We start from the raw sequence: 17,503 nt of genomic DNA, 5'->3' as shown, positions 1-17,503 counted from the left end.
GGATTGAGATACAAGTATATCATATATGGCAATCTAGGGTATTGCACTTGATCCAATTGCTCTCAATTATCTCACAAAATATTTTTACTTCTTCAATTTTTAACTTTTTGATATTTACTTCTAATTTTTATTTATTAAGATTGAGAGTTACTTTTTTCAACTCACAATTTTAGTTATTGAGAGCAATTGAACATGGCGCTCAATCAGGGGCGGAGCCAGGGGGGGGCGAGGGGGGTCAAGTGCCCCCCCTAACTCCTCTTTAAAAAGTTTATGAGTAATGGCATGTAGAAGTCAGTAGAACTCCATCTTAAATGCTTTGCTAGTTTTCCCATTCTGGTTTAAGAAAAAATGCAGAAAACAGCCTCTTAAATAGCTTTGATGTCGAATAGAAATTAAGAAGAACAGTTTCACAGCATTGAGAGATTTACGGTACTATTTAACCAACTACATCACTTTTGTTTAAAACATAAACTTTTATCATTTTCATTAAAAAATTTTTTTATCATTTCCCAGATTTTAGCGTGTCACTATTCACAGAATTTTGATTGTTTTATCCTTTTTTTTTTATTTTAATTTCATTGAATTTCAATTGGTGGTGGGGGTTTTATATTTTATGCAATATATATATATATATATATTAAAGCCTAACTAATTAATGTCCTTGTACCATACTCAAATTCAAACTCTGGGTCTAGGTTTCTACTATAAAGTAGAAACCCAATTTAAATACTTTGAAGAATTAATATAAAGCAAAAAGACAGAATTCTATATATTTTTTTAAAGCAATCAAGACAATATACGTATATTGTATAGAACTTTAAAGGTATTAACACTTTTACATTGATTATTTTTTCAATTTATTACAAGGAACTAAATTAGATATCTAAATTTATGTATTTAGATTAATATATCTTGCTTTGATTGTTACTAACTACTGTATAAATTAGTTATTTTTGTTTTGATATAAAATATATATTTGTAGTTAATTGAAATTATGGAGAATACATAGTATAATAATAAATCTTGCCCCCCCTGAATTGAAATTCTAGCTCCGCCACTGCTCAATCCCATATATGAAATGGCCATTCACAATAGGAGACTCTGATGATCTATGGGACCCATTTGTTGGAAGAGAGCTCGCTGCATGTATCTAAAACAAGTGATAATTACTCCTTCTCAATAAGGTGGGTGCCTATGCAAATTGCAATGCAACACCTTGAGGGCGTGATACTCAAAAACCTTAGGCCAAAAAAAATAAAAGAAAAAAAGTTTACTACATGACTAATGTCCCCGTGTATCACCACTAGCTTCTATTTCAGTCCTTAGCAAGGCCCAACTGTATCAATCATCATTTTAAAAACACATTACTAACTCAAGGCAGGATGGGTAGCCCTGCCTCCATAACACTTTTGAGTAATGGTAGAAACATGTTTTACAATTTTTTCACAATTGTTGATATGGCCTATTGTGATCTATGCAACATCATTTAAGATGTGGCTCAAAGCAGAATATGATGGCCTAAAGAACGGAACTTTCACAGGACCACCTGTGAAAACGCCAAGTTTGGTTTTGTTCGCTCATGACCGTTGTTACCAAAACATTGTGGTCCCATACAATTAAAGCCAAGACCGATAGTCTGTTGAACTAGGCTCGTGTGCCACAATATTCAACCTGTTTGAATTTTGATGCATCCAGCAATAGGAGCTGATCAGCGAGTACATCAAGTTGCACTAAAAGTAAAAATAAAAATAAACGATATTCAAAATGTATTAAATAACAGTTATGATAGTCATCAAAAGCCTTCGCCGAAAAATTGATGACTAGAGAATTCTCAGTCCATATGCATAATCCTTAGTCAAACCTTTTTTTTCTTGGGGTCTCAACAACAAAAAATAAAAATAAAAATAAAAAATGTTCCATGTTAAGAAACCATTTGTACAAACAAGGATGTGCTGAAAAAAAAATGTTCAAGCCTTTGATTCTAATCATTCTTTTTATCAAATTTTGCACTTCCCTTGACACCTTAACAACAAATCAACCCATCAAGGATGGCCAATCTTTGATTTCCAAAAACAAAAAATTTGCCTTAGGCTTCTTCAGCCCTGGCAACTCTAGCTTCAAGTATCTTGGTATTTGGTATGTCGCAACACCAAAAACTGTTGTGTGGGTCGCAAATAGGAACGACCCCATTAATGATTCCTCTGGAGTTCTCTCAATCAACCAATATGGAGAACTTGTCCTCCATGACAGTAATAGCCCTCCACTTTGGTCTACAAATATTTCTGTCCAAGACCAAGTGACAACCTCCTTGGAAGCTCTGCTTCTTGATTCAGGAAACTTGGTATTAGTCCAGGACAATAACAAAAAGGTGTTGTGGCAGAGCTTTGACCATCCTACAGATACTTTGCTTCCAAACATGAAGCTTGGCTTGAATCTTAAGACTAGGATAAACACATTCCTAACATCTTGGAAGTCAAAAGATGACCCTGGAACTGGAAACTATTGCTATAAGATGAATCTTAATGGCTCTCCACAAGTGTTTTTGTACAACGGTTCAACCCCATATTGGAAAGCTTCTCTTAATGTATCCTTTGCAACAAGCTCATCAGGTCAAAAGTTTTTTTTTGTTAACAACCAAGATGAAATATCTTCCTACTACTCTGATGATGACCCTTCCACCATGACAAGATTAGTGTTGGACAACACTGGATTACTTCAGAAACTTATGTGGGATGATGGTGTTCATCAGTGGAAGGAACAATGGTCAACACCTAAATATCAGTGTGACAAGTATGGGCATTGTGGTTCATATGGTAAATGCAATCCTGATAATATTAATAGGTTTGAGTGCATGTGTCTGCCAGGGTATGAGCCTAAGTCTCCAAGGGATTGGTATCTCAGAGATGGTTCTAAGGGTTGTGTGAGGAAGAACTCGGGGTTGTCTATGTGTAAAAATGGAGAAGGGTTTGTTAAATTGGAGCATTTGGTCCTTCCCGATTCATCAATTGATGCAGCTTTGATAGGCACGAGTATGAGTAGCTCAGAGTGCGAGCTGGCATGCTTGACGAATTGCTCTTGCACTGCTTTTACCAGCATGAATACAGATGGGAAGGGAACCGGATGCTTGGCATGGTATGGTGAATTAATCGACATTTTACAGCTTACAGATTTAGGGTCGGAACTAAATGTTCGTGTGGATGCAACTGAGTTAGGTAGCATTCTTCACTTGCTTGCATTTTCTTATAAGTTTCATTCTCTCTTTTTCAATTTCTGAATCATGTTTTCTTCATACTTTCTTTCTTTCTTTTTTCTTTTCTTTTTTCTTTTTTTCTGACTTTTTTTTTCCCTTCAGCTAAGTATATAAGGAAATCCAAACGTTCTCTTAGCAAGAAGAGGAAGCTGGCTATAGCATTAGTGTCTATTGCTGTGCCAATGTTTCTGGTATCCTTATTAGCCTATATTTGGCTAATGAAGAAGAAAAAAACAAAGGGTAAACAAAATCACTTGTGCTTTGTATTGTTCACATATACATGTGTTCGGCTCAGCTATGACAAAATGTGCCATATATCAGGAGTCATTTGGATTAGTCCTCCACATGATGTGAGCTATATTATATAGATCCTCAATTACAAAGTCATATTAAGCAATGTCTCTCAATTATGTTTAGGGACAGTGAAGGGAAAAGTGCACAATCAATCATTAAATTTTACGAGTACCGAAGGCTCTTTTGAGGGAAATGAGCTCAAGGACAGTGGTACACATCCAGATTTACTGATTTTCAATCTAAGCTGCATAGTTGCTGCCACAGAAAATTTTTCTCCAACCAACAAACTTGGGCAAGGTGGTTTTGGCTCTGTATTTAAGGTACAATTACAATTCATAGACATTGTTGATATCTTGCACATTTTTATCTTTTAATATTCCATTACTGTAAGGTAGGACCAAAATTATTGAAGAAGTGGATAGAGCTTTGTTGCTTCAAAATAACAATCATGAGTAAGTTTAAGTTTGAGTCATGATTTCAGGGTCTATTATCTAATGGACAACAAATAGCTGTAAAAAGGCTATCCAAGGGTTCTACACAAGGAATAGAAGAATTCAAAAATGAAGTTATGTTGATTGCAAAACTTCAACACAGAAATCTTGTCAAACTGTTAGGTTGTTGCATTCAAGAAGAAGAAAAGATGCTTATTTATGAATACATGCCCAACAAAAGTTTAGACTCTTTTATTTTTGGTATGTCTTCTTTCTAAAAATATATGGCCTTCATGTGCCTTTATTATATATGTGCAAAAAAGAATATATTTGAAGTACCTAAAACCACATATTTCAGCACTATTACATCACATTTTGAGTATACTTGAACAAATTTATTGTAGATCATATAAGAAGTTCATTCCTAAATTGGAGTAAACGCTTTGAAATCATCATTGGGATTGCTCGAGGGATTTTGTATCTTCATCAAGACTCAAGATTGAAGATTATCCATAGGGATCTTAAAACCAGCAATGTCCTACTAGATGCTGAGATGAATCCCAAGATTTCAGATTTTGGCATGGCTCGTATATTCAAAGAGGGTCAAACTCAAGACAAGACAAACAGAGTTGTCGGAACATAGTAAGTATAAAACATGCATAAGCATTGACACACACTAGAATTGCACGCATACAAATAAAATAAAACATTATGCAAATTTTAAGATTACTTTTGATACTGGTTACCTGCAGTGGTTATATGTCACCAGAGTATGCAGTATTTGGAAAGTTTTCAACAAAATCAGATGTCTTTAGTTTAGGGGTCATCTTATTGGAGATCGTAAGTGGCAAGAAGAATAGTGATTCTTATCAAGAGCACCCTTCCTTAACTTTAATAGGGCATGTAAGTAACAGAAAACAGCAATCTTTTACCATATGCATTTACAGTACCACTTTTTATATATAATAATACCAACCACACAGGTCTGGGAACTATGGAGAGAAGATAGAGCTTTGGATATAGTTGATTCATCAATAAAGGAGTCGTGTGTTTTTTATGAAGTCTTGAGATGCATTCAAGTTGGGCTGTTATGTGTACAAGAAGAAGAAGTGGATCGACCAACTATGTTGGCAGTTCATCTTATGCTGAGTAGTGAAAGAACTCTTCCTTCTCCTAAACAACCTGCTTTCATTTTTAGAAGACCTTCCAAAAAATTGGACTCAGTCACAGGAGCTTCTTGTTCTATAAATGAAGTGACAATAACTAAGTTTGAAGCTAGATAAATGTAATGATTCTTGTTTAAACAATGAGACATCCTTCGTATATTTTTCTTTTTTTTAACAGCACACTATTGCCTATTACCCTCTTGAATTATGCCATTTGCATATATAATATGTAGTACTAGGATTTTGTATTGAAAAAAATGTGCCATTTTTGGTTAGATCTCATAGGTTTAAGTATGTGGTAAGCAAACTCAGAGAGTTAGGAGCCATTGAAACATAATTAAGTTGAACAAAACTAATCAAAATGGTTATACTTGGGATATCTGTGGCTGTGATATATTACGCTTAGTGCTTCCTTAACTCTTGTCCTTTATTGAATAGTTTAAACAGGTACTTATGACAGCATGTCTGGAGTAGCTAAACCAACACAATTGACTATATCGTCAAAGGTGGCCGAGACTGTTATGGCAAGTGCAAACGAAAGTCAGGCCTAATTGTACCATTAAGTAGCAAGCTAGGCAAACTATTAGGTAGAAAATTGATTTTTCCGTGTTCACAAACTGCTTCTTTGTGTCTTTTCTTTTATTTAAGAAATTTAAACAAGTTAAAATCATTGTACCTCCATGGGGATCATTCAAATATAAGTAGCAGTACAAATGTGAAGTGGAATTCTGTCACATATAAACCCAAAACAAATGATTTTATCAATTCATTAACGGACTCACTGTCCTTGAGTATTTCTATCTTTGATTTTGGTTCCAAGTTCCTGTAAAAGCATGAACCTTGCTATAGTATCTTGAAAATTCGGTTAAATCCTGAAGTTGATAAAAAAGCAGCTAAAAAAGATTACCTTTTCAACTGATGGAACAAGAATGCTGGAAATACATTATCCTTGTCTCCCCAAATTATTAGCGTTTCCTTCACCCAACATGGAAAACAAAATTACAATGCTTACCCAGTTTCATGGACTTGGGCATGTTATTACATAGGAGCTAACATTATATTTTCCTTTGTATATACCAATTTACCTACATGATGTGGGTTACCGGTGACCGGTGGTGGAATTAGAAATTTTTTCTATGGGGGCTAAACTAGATAGAACAAAATTTCAAGTTAATATATATATATATATATATATAAAGTATACAAATATAACAAATTTTTTTTTTTTTTTTTAGTGCTCACTAAGAGACTTGAATCCAGGACCTCATGAATCACATGAGGTTTGGAAACCATTAGGCCAACTCATTGGGGTTTAGAATACAAAGTTAAGCTATGGCAAATATTCAAAGCATATAGAGACATATAAAATGCTTCTAGAGCATAAAAGATATGCAAGTAATATGTGTATGACATTAACATTTAAATTTAAGAGGTTATAATAGTGAGTTGATGAGATGCCTTTGCTTAGATACTTTTATGTACATTTGGCCCATAAGATCAACAATTAAATAAACAGAACATATGCAGAATCAGTGGAAGTGATTAAAGCATTAAGTATGACCAAGTAACCAAGGAAAAAAAATGATTATATATGTAAATAAATAAGATTAAAGTTTACCTTAGTTAGAATGGGAAGGTTTGGATCTGCCTTTTGGGATAGCATGTGTTCTGCCAGCTCTAATTTCTCCTTCCTATTCTTCTTAGATATCATCTGATAAAACAACACACAGACCACTATAAAAAAATAATAATAATAATAAAAAAAAAATGAGGAATAATTGATATATATTTGACAACTCAGAATGCATTCTATTTATTGATTTTAATTCCCATCCCAAAAAGAAAGAAAAGAACAAAACACAAACACCAAACATATACATATACCAGTTTGTTTTTAGGATTGTAATAAAAGTTATTCCTACTAATTAACTCACATTAAATTAAAATGTTGCAGAGTAGAAAATCACAGGCTCACTTGAAGAAAGTGTAGGTGTGCATGGATAGATTCACTGGGGTCCGTAGATCAAGTGGATTTTTTAGTTCAAGAAGCTAGCTCCAGTACATTTTTCCCATTTTCTTGTGTTTGGATTAACTTAGTTTGATTATATAATAAAAGTTGTGCAAAAAAAAATTTTGGTTTTTGCTGAATAGTGCAAAAGTGTAATTATGCTTAGAAAAAATGAGACTATAAAACTACAAGAGAGAGCCCCTTAAGGCATAAATTTTCAACAATCAATTGTAGTTTTGACCTGATAATAAAGAACAATCATTATGAAACTGATGTTTTTGATTGAATTTCAATAGTATCTAAAAATAAATACTACACCTGGCTTATTGAACACCACATAGCTGGAAGTAGAGTGTTAGGAGTGTATCAGGCTATCAGCAAGTGTGACAAGAATGAAAAATCAAATTGAGGTATTGAAAATTGGCTAGAGCGGTTGGGAGGTTGACAATGACTCAATGAGAGTATAATGTCAAAGAAACAAGAAAAATCACTCTTCTTGAGGAAAATATGCTAAAGATATGTTCACTTCTACTATAAAAATCTTACAAATTAACATGATAGTGAATCTGATTAGTGCCGGTGTGCTGCATCAAGCACGTAATAAATAATTTCTTAATTAATATTTTGTTTTGTATTTCAAAGTTGACACACGACTTTGTAATGCCTATTTAGTAAACTTATGTTGTAAGAATAGTAGTATCTCTATGTCACTTTTGTCATTAACATCAAGATCCTGCGTGTAATATATATTCCAAGCATGAGAGAATAATGCGTGTAATGTGTTGCCACAATGCACGAGATTTAGAGTTGGAATATTATAGAATCATTGCTCAAAACAATGATTAACAATACAAAGAAATACAAAAGTGCACATATGCTCATGAGGTGGAAGTGCAATACATAAGGGAGGTAATAATATATGCATTTTGGTGTTGCTTAACATACAAAGATCTGGTATCAGATGGGGAAAATCTCAGAGAGAATCAATCTAGAATAAAAATGAGGTGGGAATGATTCAGCATTTCATGGAACTAAATCTTCTTTTTGCTGTTGCAATTGGGATCCTTTTAAATATTCTATATGCTGAAATGATCTCCAATCTAATCAGAAATAACTTATCAAAGAAGAATGTTATTGGAGAAATTTTTGTTCCTTCAAAAGCCATCACATGTATTGAGCATGTAGTCCCATGCTTTTCAGTCTAAATTGCTTTGGTGATAATATTGGTGCTTAATTTCTAATAAATTATAATCTTATTTAAAATTGGGTTTAGAATAATGATATGTGCTTGAAAAGAAATTAATTTAAGGAGAGAAACTCAAACCTCCAACTAATAAATTAGCCCCTAAAGCATTAATTAAGAAACTTACTTGGACAAACCCCATCAGGAAAAAATTTGGTATCAATTTAAATGGACTACTCTTGTATATACACAAGTTCATGAAGAACCTCATATCTTGTGCTTTCTCTGGCACTATAAGATCAAACACATTCCTTCCTATCTTCTTCAACTGCTCCTCCTTTTGGTCATCAGTGCAACATATACCAGAGCTCATAATCACAACCTTCTCCACCTCATCTTGATAATTTCAGCCATCCGATATGTCACATACCCTCCATAACTAATGCCTACTACACTAAAATTGTTGACACTCAATCTCTTTAATCCTTCTCTTATGCACCTAGCTTGAAACAGTTCTGACTGGTCGGTCCGATTTGTATAAGACTTGCCAAAGAATAATAAGTCCGGCACGTACAAATTGAAGCTCCACGATAGTGGCCAAACCTGGGTGAAAAATTGCCACCTTGAATTGCCACCAAAGCCATGGATTAAGACTAAGGTGGGTTTATTAAGCTGCCTATGGTTGGGGGTCCAAAAATGCATGGTGGTTTGATCATCTAGAGAAATGGTACATGGGGACATGCTACATAACCTGAAGTTCAGAGATAGCATTGTATCAAGAAATGAAATAAAAACTCTTCCAAGATTTGATAAGACTGAGACCTTGCATTGTAAAATTGATAGTAAGATATAGAAGTAGGATGAGAAAGCTTGTAACAATTGCACAAAGTCCATACTGTGATTGAGGTGAGACTTTTGTTGTCTTCTGTGACTCTGAGACTATAAATAGGGGATAGAGAGAAGTAAATTAAGTTGTACAATTCTTGGATTCACATAAAGCTCATTGCCTAACGGCCTAACTGATAAGTGTTGGGCATAAATTTCTCAATTTCAGCCATGTTTTCAATGTTACAAATATGTGAGATTTGCATTGGATGAAATTGACATGCTTACTTGACCACTAACAACAAACAAAGAACAAAAGTGAAAAGGGTTTGCACATCCTCTACCTTGTTAATCCTATCCAATCTAGTGCCTATTTTTTATAGTCTGGCCAGTTTGTATCACATAATAAACCTTCATGTTCCGAACCAGATGGGTGGATAGATAGAATTCATTTAAGGTTGTGTCTGGTAGTGCATAAAAGAACCTTTAAAGGGTCCTTAAATTTGAGCTTTAAGCTTAAAACTGAAATTTTCAACTTTATAAAGCTCTTAAGGGTATTATTCCAGTTTTTAATAAAAACAACTTTTTGATATAATGTCTATACTTATTTTTCAAAATGACACATAATGGTGGAAGAGAGCAATTATGAAAATACAGAACATTTTTATTATGTCGTCTTTTATTATTTCTCACATCTAAAAACTCTTTAGCAATTGACAACCAAACAATTTTAATAATTTTTTTTTTTTTTTGATAAATTTGAAAGTTACAAAGGGCAAGAGGAGATTTAAACCCTAGACATTTTTATTGAAAACACTATGAGATATCAATTGAGCTACAAGTATTGTAGTTTTTCAAAGACAAACACGCTAAATACTAAAGCTCTTTTCAATTAAAGTTCTTTATTGCAAAAACACTACAACTAAAACTCTACGGTTAAAACCCTACTTCCTAAAGCAATACCAAACGGACAAATTGTCCACTATATTACAGACTTTTGGTACCCTAAAATTGTGTAACAGCTATTATTCTGAAAAGAACTAGAGGGACTTTCCATGCTAACGACAATGAATTGAACTCAAAAGTGTGCAGGACAAGAAATGAGATTTAATTTTTCAAAAACAATGTTGATGTCATCTCTAGTCTATATCGTTTTTCATTAATCTTTTTTGTTTGATTGAAGTGTAGGCAAGCAATAGGCCAATAGCTAGTTCCCCACAAAATTGAGTACAGCTAGAACTTTACTTTTGGTGTTGTATGAACACACAAAAAAGATAGAGATATTCCTTACTTCTTAGGCCTTGCAATCTTCTGTCTTTACCTTCTTTTTCATCTTTCCACAAGTTTTGTCCATAGTTTAATTTCTTTACCTTTATCCTTTTTCACTTTTTGGACGGCTTGTCTATCGCTTTTGTCATCCAATTACAAGCTTTCCATCTAGATTCCTCCACTAATTTCATCTTCTTCCCCCTTATATACCCACCAATCCACCTTAAGTTTGCCCATCAAGTTGGGTCTTCTGCAAGAGAAAAACCAACATTGATAACCATTTGAGCCAAACCAATGGCTACCTTTACTTACACAAGCCAATATTCATCTCAAAGATCAGTGGCCATGGTGCTGGCTCTAGTTTCTGCCATTGTTCTATCGCCATTGTACGTGACGCGAAAAAATGACTCGCAATATTATGAGACAAAATGGAGTTCTGGCTTTGTTCTACCTATGGTTCTAGCAGGACTCATAATTGCCATTAAAACAACCTCATCATGTTCATCCATGTCTGCACAAGGAGGAGGTAGAGCTTCAATAATTCCATCTCCAGACCCTTCATGGGTACTTAAAATTGGAAGCTCATCTTGGGGGCTTGCTGGTATCTTGGTTATGTTGTTGCTTGTGCTGTCATGGCAAGAATCTGTACAAGAGTTTTTCTGGAGATAGAGAGAAGAACTCCACATGTTATCTATGTCTAATGTATTTCATTTTGACTGTATAAGTTTATATATCAAATAATTTGATAGTTCATCTAGTTATAATTAAATCTTTCTTCTTCTTTTTTATATAATTTTGAAAGGATCACAAAGTGAATGGGAATGCTTCGCCAAATCCAGCTATGTTCTATGTTCTAGATAATTGCACAAGGTAACCATATACAAGTGGAGCCTTTACAACCTATGGATTTCAATAAGACCACATACGCCACTGTTAGCTAGCTTGACTAGATGAATTCTAGATCCATTATTTTCATTACTGACAGATATAAAGAACAGTCTTGGGAATTAAAACCCACATAGCTGTTGTTGGTGATCTATTTTTTTTAATCCAAATGAGTTGCACACAGGGCCTGGTCCTGGCCAAGTTTTTTTGGCAACAGTTCAATAGTCCAATGCTTCTTCATATAATGTTACATTGTAAAAGTGGTTGGGATCAGGCTAAACAACTAGAGTTTTATTTTTGTATGTTCTTCATTCTTCTTCTTCTTCTTCTTCTTCCGTTTTTTTTTTTTTTTACAATTAAGATTATCCAAAACTCTTCGAGTGTCTGACTGTTATTTCGGGTATATGCAGTCCCCTCATCCCACATACACCAAGTTATTACCGGAATGAATTCTTTAGGGTATCCCAAGATGTTATAAAGAGTTAAATTGGTTTATATCCATTTTTTAGCTCACAAAAGAAAATTAGATTTCTGTTGGCCGAAGAAAATACGTAAATTTGATTTCTTTACCTCTCAACATTTTTTTTTTTTTTAACGAAAGCTTTACTTCTCAACTAAATAAACAAAACGGTATCAACATTATTTACATGGGTTAGTCTTTTCAAACATGGCCCAAATTCCATTTTATCTCATTTCAAATGTGAGGCCCAAGTTAGGGGAAAATTTAATTAACCCACATTTTTTTTCTCTTAATAAATGGGAGTAGGGGATTTGAAAGGGGAAGATCCCCTCCCATATAAATTCTTTAATTTTTTTCTAATTTTTAATTTGTGACCCGTAACATTATTTTATGTTGTTTATATGGGTTTTTAAGACTAGTTGGATTTGCTAAATGCCACATTTCTCTTACATGACCAAAAATTATAGGGAATTTAACAACTTAAATAGGAAGGTAGCTTTTTCCAATTTGAAACTAAATTCTCACTAATAAGTGTCATCAAGACATACTTGGCAACTAATCCACCTAAATTATAGTCAGGAGGGAGGGAGGGAGGAGGGGAACTCCCTCCCAATAAACAATTGTACACCATGTCATGCACAAGTTTAAACCTGCTTTTCTAAAATAAACTAGATTTAGGGCTTAATGAACTTAAAGGACATATTGTTAACTTAGAGGTTCCAAATTACATCCACCACAATATTGATTCATGGGATTTTCAATGTCTCATTAGAAGAGAGTAAAATAGTCTTTGTCAAAGAGCAGAAGATCACTTCCTTTGTGGAATAAATTTTATTTGTTGTTTTATTTTACAACAGTCACAATATATAACCTCAAACTTATATCATTTTTAATCCAAAAACATTTGCTAGTTGATTCATTGTTTTTTTTTTTTTTTTTTTTTCTAAATAGCTCAACTGATCAAGGAAAAAAAAATGCTAAAATATTATTTTCATCCCTAATTTTACCAAATATTTATTTTTCATCCTTAAACTTTAAAAAGTTTATTTTTCCTCCACAAATTATTTTTTTTTTAAAATGTCCTCAAACTAATGAAAATGTTTTACCTCCTATCCTTAAACTTTAAAAAATATATTATTTTTCATTTCTTAAATTACTAAAAAAAAATACTTGTTTTCGTTCTTATTTTTAGTCCTAATACCTAAACTATTGAAAATAATAATAATAATAATAATAAAATAATATAAAAAATAAAAACTTTATTGAAGTTTATAGACAAGAAAAAAAATACTTTTAAGGTTAAGCAACCAAAATAATATTTTAGACAAAAACAACAAACAAAAACAAAACAAAACGGTAAAAACAAAAAGCCGTTTACGAGGCAAATTTACTGAAATGACTACAGTACCCACAGACCCCCCCAGTTACAGTATTGTGAATCCAAAAGTCTCCACCGTCTCTCTCTCTCTCTCACGGTAGAGTAAGACAAGGAGCAAACCTCGACGCTGTCTTCCTCGGTCGTCGCTGTCGGTTGAAGTGTCCTGCAAAACTGAAAAGGTATCATATTTCTTGTTTTTTTTCCTAAATTGAATTTCTTTCCTGTTGAACCCAAATTTGTTACAACCTATATTTTGATATATCTGATGAATGTTTGTGAAAATTTTTGGATGATTGATGATGGGTTTGTCGGAAATCATGTGGGTTTATCTGATAAATTTGCTGGGTTTTCCTTACTTTGTGGTTTTATCTGAAAAAAAATTTCATGTTAATTTGTGTTTTGGTTAAGAGGGTATATGGTCTCAGAACTTGGGGTTTATGGGTTTTGTGTATAAGCTGGAACTGGTTTGAATGGGTTTATCTGATATTTATTGAATTTTAACATAGTTTGGTTTTATCTGAAATTTTTTCATGTTAATTGGTGCTTTGGTTTAAGAGGGTGTATGGTTTCAGAACTTGGGGATTGTGGGTTTTGAGTATTAGCAGAAACTGGTCTGAATGGGTTTGTCTGATAAAGTCATTGAATTTGCTCATAGTTTGGTTTTATCTGAAATTTTTTTATGTTAATTGGTGTTTTGGTTAAGATGGTATATGGTTTCAGGAATTGGGGTTTGTGGGTTTTGAGTATTAGCAGAAACTGGTTTGAATGGGTTTGTCTGATAAAGTTATTGAATTTGCTCATAGTTTGGTTTTATCTGAAATTTTTTCATGTTAATTGGTGTTTTGGTTAAAGAGGGTATATGGTTTCAGGACTTGGGGTTTCTGGGTTTTGAGTATTAGCAGAAATTGGTTTGAATGGGTTTATCTGATAAATTTATTGATTTTGCTCATAGTTTGGTTTTATCTGAAATTTTATTCATGTTAATTGGTGTTTTGGTTTAGAGAGTATTTATGGTTTCAGGACTTGGGGTTTCTGGGTTTTGAGTGTTAGCAGAAACTGGGTTGAATGGGTTTATCTGATAACTTTATTGAATTTGCCCATAGTCTGGTTTTATCTGAAATTATTTCATGTTAATTGGTGTTTTGGATTGGGGTTTGCAGGTTTTGAGTATAAGCAGCAATTAGTTTGAATGGGTTTTGATCGTGAACTTTTTTATGAGAATGTGTTTGAATAGATACATTTCATAAAGGTTCCAATCCCACCACCCATTTTTGTTAAAATTGCTTGCTTTTATGAGGTTGATTCTTCTATTTCCTTTGAAAATAGCTGTGTTTTGTGTTATGGAAGAACGTGGGAAAACTGAGAGAAGGTGGGAAAACTGACACAATTGTGAAGCAGGGGAAGAGAATGAACTACAATAGAGCAGATTTTTCTTCTTCTACAGTAGTTTTGTTAAGAGAGGATTCAAACCCTTTGTTAAGATGCTGAATTTGAGTTAGAGAGGAAAATTTACTTTCCTTTCTGCCTTTCTTTTTTCTTTGTTATGATCACAATTTGCAATCCCAGTTGACAAAAGTAAACATTTTGGTAGTTGGTTTTATATGATTTTCATGGTTCTGATTTTTTTTTTTTTTTAAATCCCTGATTTTAGGTAAAACCAGTAAAGGAAATGGCAGAGGGAGATGAGGACTTGCCAAGAGATGCAAAGATTGTGAAGTCACTGCTGAAATCTATGGGTGTCGAGGACTATGAACCTCGTGTTATACACCAATTTTTAGAACTGTGGTATCGATATGTTGTTGATGTATTGACAGATGCACAGGTCTACTCAGAGCATGCTGGCAAGCCTGCAATAGACTGTGATGATGTCAAGCTTGCAATTCAGTCTAAAGTCAATTCTAGCTTCTCACAACCACCACCACGAGAGGTAACTTTAGCTTACAATCTGGCATATGGTGTGCTAAACCATCCGTGTTCTTGGTGTTTAACTAACTTCTGAACTCCAATGGAAGTCCAATTCAGATTGATTTAAGGTATTAGATAATACCCTTAATTGAAGTATTGATTTATCTGATGTGGACAATGGAATTCATCTCTGAGTTGGGTAAGGTTCAAAAGCCAACAATCTCTTCTGAGATTTAAATTGTTAGAACTTAGGCCTTTGAGACAACTGTCATGGATTTTTCTAGCCAATTGACAAATTTGAAAAGAACTTATTTCAAAACATTTTACTAAAAGACAAAGTCCTTTACCATATATAGGTCTTAAGCTGTTTTTAGAATCTGTAGTTTTGGCTTTTGAGCCAGAGGCAATGCCTTTTGTTTGCCTAAGCAGGTCGCTAATCATCACATAAAAACTAATGAAGTTACAAATGGTCTGTGACATTTTTTTTCTAAATTTGTTTGTTTGTGTAATTTTATGTTCTTTTTTTTGTTTCTCTCTTTCATAATATTTCTTTGTCAGGTCAATGATTGCTAGTAATGCCACAATTTATGTGTCTAAAAACTGTGGGATTTTACTTGAATATCTTGAGATTTATATGAGCTTTTGATGCATGATTTTCTTACTCAGATTTTTATGCTCAATTGACAAGACTTGGAATTACATGTACACACACGCACACTCCCTCTCCCCCCACTCTCTTTCCCTTAATTACATATGTTTTTTCATGCTGAATATGTGTGATATATTTAATTTATCATCCATCAGGTCTTACTGGAGTTGGCACGAAACCGGAACAAGGCACCATTACCAAAGTCTATAGCCGGACCTGGGATTCCTCTCCCACCTGAACAGGACACGCTGATCAAACCAAACTACCAACTTGCAATCCCAAATAAGCAATCTTCCCAAGCAGTTGAAGAAATGGATGAGGATGAAGAAGGTGGTGTTGATCCTACTCCGTCACAAGAACAGAAGACAGATATGCCACAGCATACTCCTCAAAGAGTGGCCTTCTCCCTCGCAAAACGTCCCAAGTGAAAGCTTTATGATTGAAAGAGCAAATGGATCCATAGGTTTTAACAAATAGAAAATGTCAATGGTATATCTACTGTAATGCTGATCTGTTTTGGAATGGTGTACAATATTCTGTTTGATGCAGATTCTGCATGCCTTCACTTAGAATTCCATTATGTTTAAGGTTATATGGTAAATTTAATTGTGTAGTAATTGTCAACCTTGTGTTCGGACACTGCTACCAACTTCAATTCTATTATGAGTGTGTTTGGATATCGTTTATTTGCTAAAAACTAAAAATTTATTGTTGAAAATACCGTTGCAAAATAATTTTTACATATGTGAATGGTAAAAGTTTTGTTAGAAATCTGTGTTTGGAAGATTTTTGTGAGCCTGTAAACAGTATTCATGGAACCCACAGACAAAACGCAAAACGCAGGATTGAGCAAAACGTCTTAATTCAATCGCACGCTATGTTTAAGATTACACAATGATCCAAATTGCATAGTAATCGACAACCATGTTCAAAGTTCAAAGATTTGCCTTTTTGAGCGTGCGTTTGGATTAGATTTTTGTGGAAAGTTGATAAAAGTAAAATACTACCTAAATAAAAGTATACTTTTAAAAAAATTTAGTACACTTTTGTCATCATGCTTTTCATTGGTGACCGGTAAAGTGAAACATTACAAGAGTGGGGAGATTCAAAATTCACAACTATTTGATAATTGTATTCAAAGCGATATGAAAAGATTCTCCCTTTATAAAGCACTAGAGACCATGTTTGCTGGTCTCTTGGCAAAATGATTAGTGACCACTGACCAGTGACCACACAGAACAAATGAGTTATAAGCTAGTTATTCACTTGGAAATTTCTGAATAAGATCTTATATATTTTCAAATTTAAAGTAAAAAACTCATTGATAATAATTTTGTGTATTAAATAATCACATAAATTTTGATTTTATCTATAAAAAAATAAATATTTGCATCATATGATGCAATTTTCATGTTGTACATCACTACGTCTATACTAATGAAATAAATATATTTAATTTTTGAACAAATATATCTAAAAAATTCAGTTATGTTTAATTAGCAACCAAATACCAAAATATTTATCAACACATATGAAAATATTTTTCAAGTTCCAAGTTTAAAATCCAAAATAAGTTATCAAATGGAAACTAGCTAACTAAAATATGAAATCTAAAAGCAAGATGAATATTAAGATGAAGTAAACATTTAATTATTCACATTCTAGGTTTCTTATAACTACCATCCTAACTCCTAATCATCATCATTCAGTTCATCATCTATGTAGACATTGTATATTTGTATACTAGAGCTACAAAAGAGATCAAGATACAACTTTACACTCAATTATTCAAGTTATACC

General features: G+C 33.4%; 3 protein-coding genes across 3 annotated transcripts; 2 read left to right on the top strand and 1 right to left on the bottom strand.

Annotated features, from left to right (window-relative positions):
• Positions 1-1,963: 1,963 nt before the first annotated feature.
• Positions 1,964-5,379, top strand: LOC111990898 (G-type lectin S-receptor-like serine/threonine-protein kinase RKS1). Its single transcript, XM_065765766.1, has 7 exons — positions 1,964-3,212; positions 3,353-3,490; positions 3,668-3,864; positions 4,026-4,236; positions 4,380-4,617; positions 4,728-4,878; positions 4,959-5,379. Exons 1-7 carry the CDS (start codon positions 1,964-1,966, stop codon positions 5,256-5,258), a joined length of 2,484 nt encoding a protein of 827 aa, XP_065621838.1. The 3' UTR covers positions 5,259-5,379.
• A 449-nt stretch (positions 5,380-5,828) lies between these two features.
• LOC111993850 (uncharacterized) lies at positions 5,829-9,103 on the bottom strand. Its single transcript, XM_065765765.1, is given in 5 exon segments — positions 5,829-5,964; positions 6,049-6,116; positions 6,760-6,852; positions 8,520-8,737; positions 8,740-9,103. Coding segments are annotated over 5 exon segments (879 nt in total).
• A 4,039-nt stretch (positions 9,104-13,142) lies between these two features.
• LOC111993865 (transcription initiation factor TFIID subunit 9) lies at positions 13,143-16,384 on the top strand. Its single transcript, XM_024025685.2, has 3 exons — positions 13,143-13,328; positions 14,801-15,076; positions 15,859-16,384. The coding sequence occupies exons 2-3, from the start codon at positions 14,819-14,821 to the stop codon at positions 16,129-16,131; spliced, it is 531 nt and encodes a 176-aa protein (XP_023881453.1). The 5' UTR covers positions 13,143-13,328; positions 14,801-14,818; the 3' UTR covers positions 16,132-16,384.
• The last annotated feature ends 1,119 nt before the right edge of the window (positions 16,385-17,503 follow it).

Source organism: Quercus suber, unplaced genomic scaffold (genome assembly GCF_002906115.3).
Source record: "Quercus suber isolate HL8 unplaced genomic scaffold, Cork oak 2.0 scaffold_651, whole genome shotgun sequence".
NCBI classification, from domain to species: Eukaryota; Viridiplantae; Streptophyta; class Magnoliopsida; order Fagales; family Fagaceae; genus Quercus; species Quercus suber.
The sequence above is the reverse complement of the archived record's forward strand: the minus strand, read 5'-3'. Positions and strand labels throughout refer to the sequence as shown.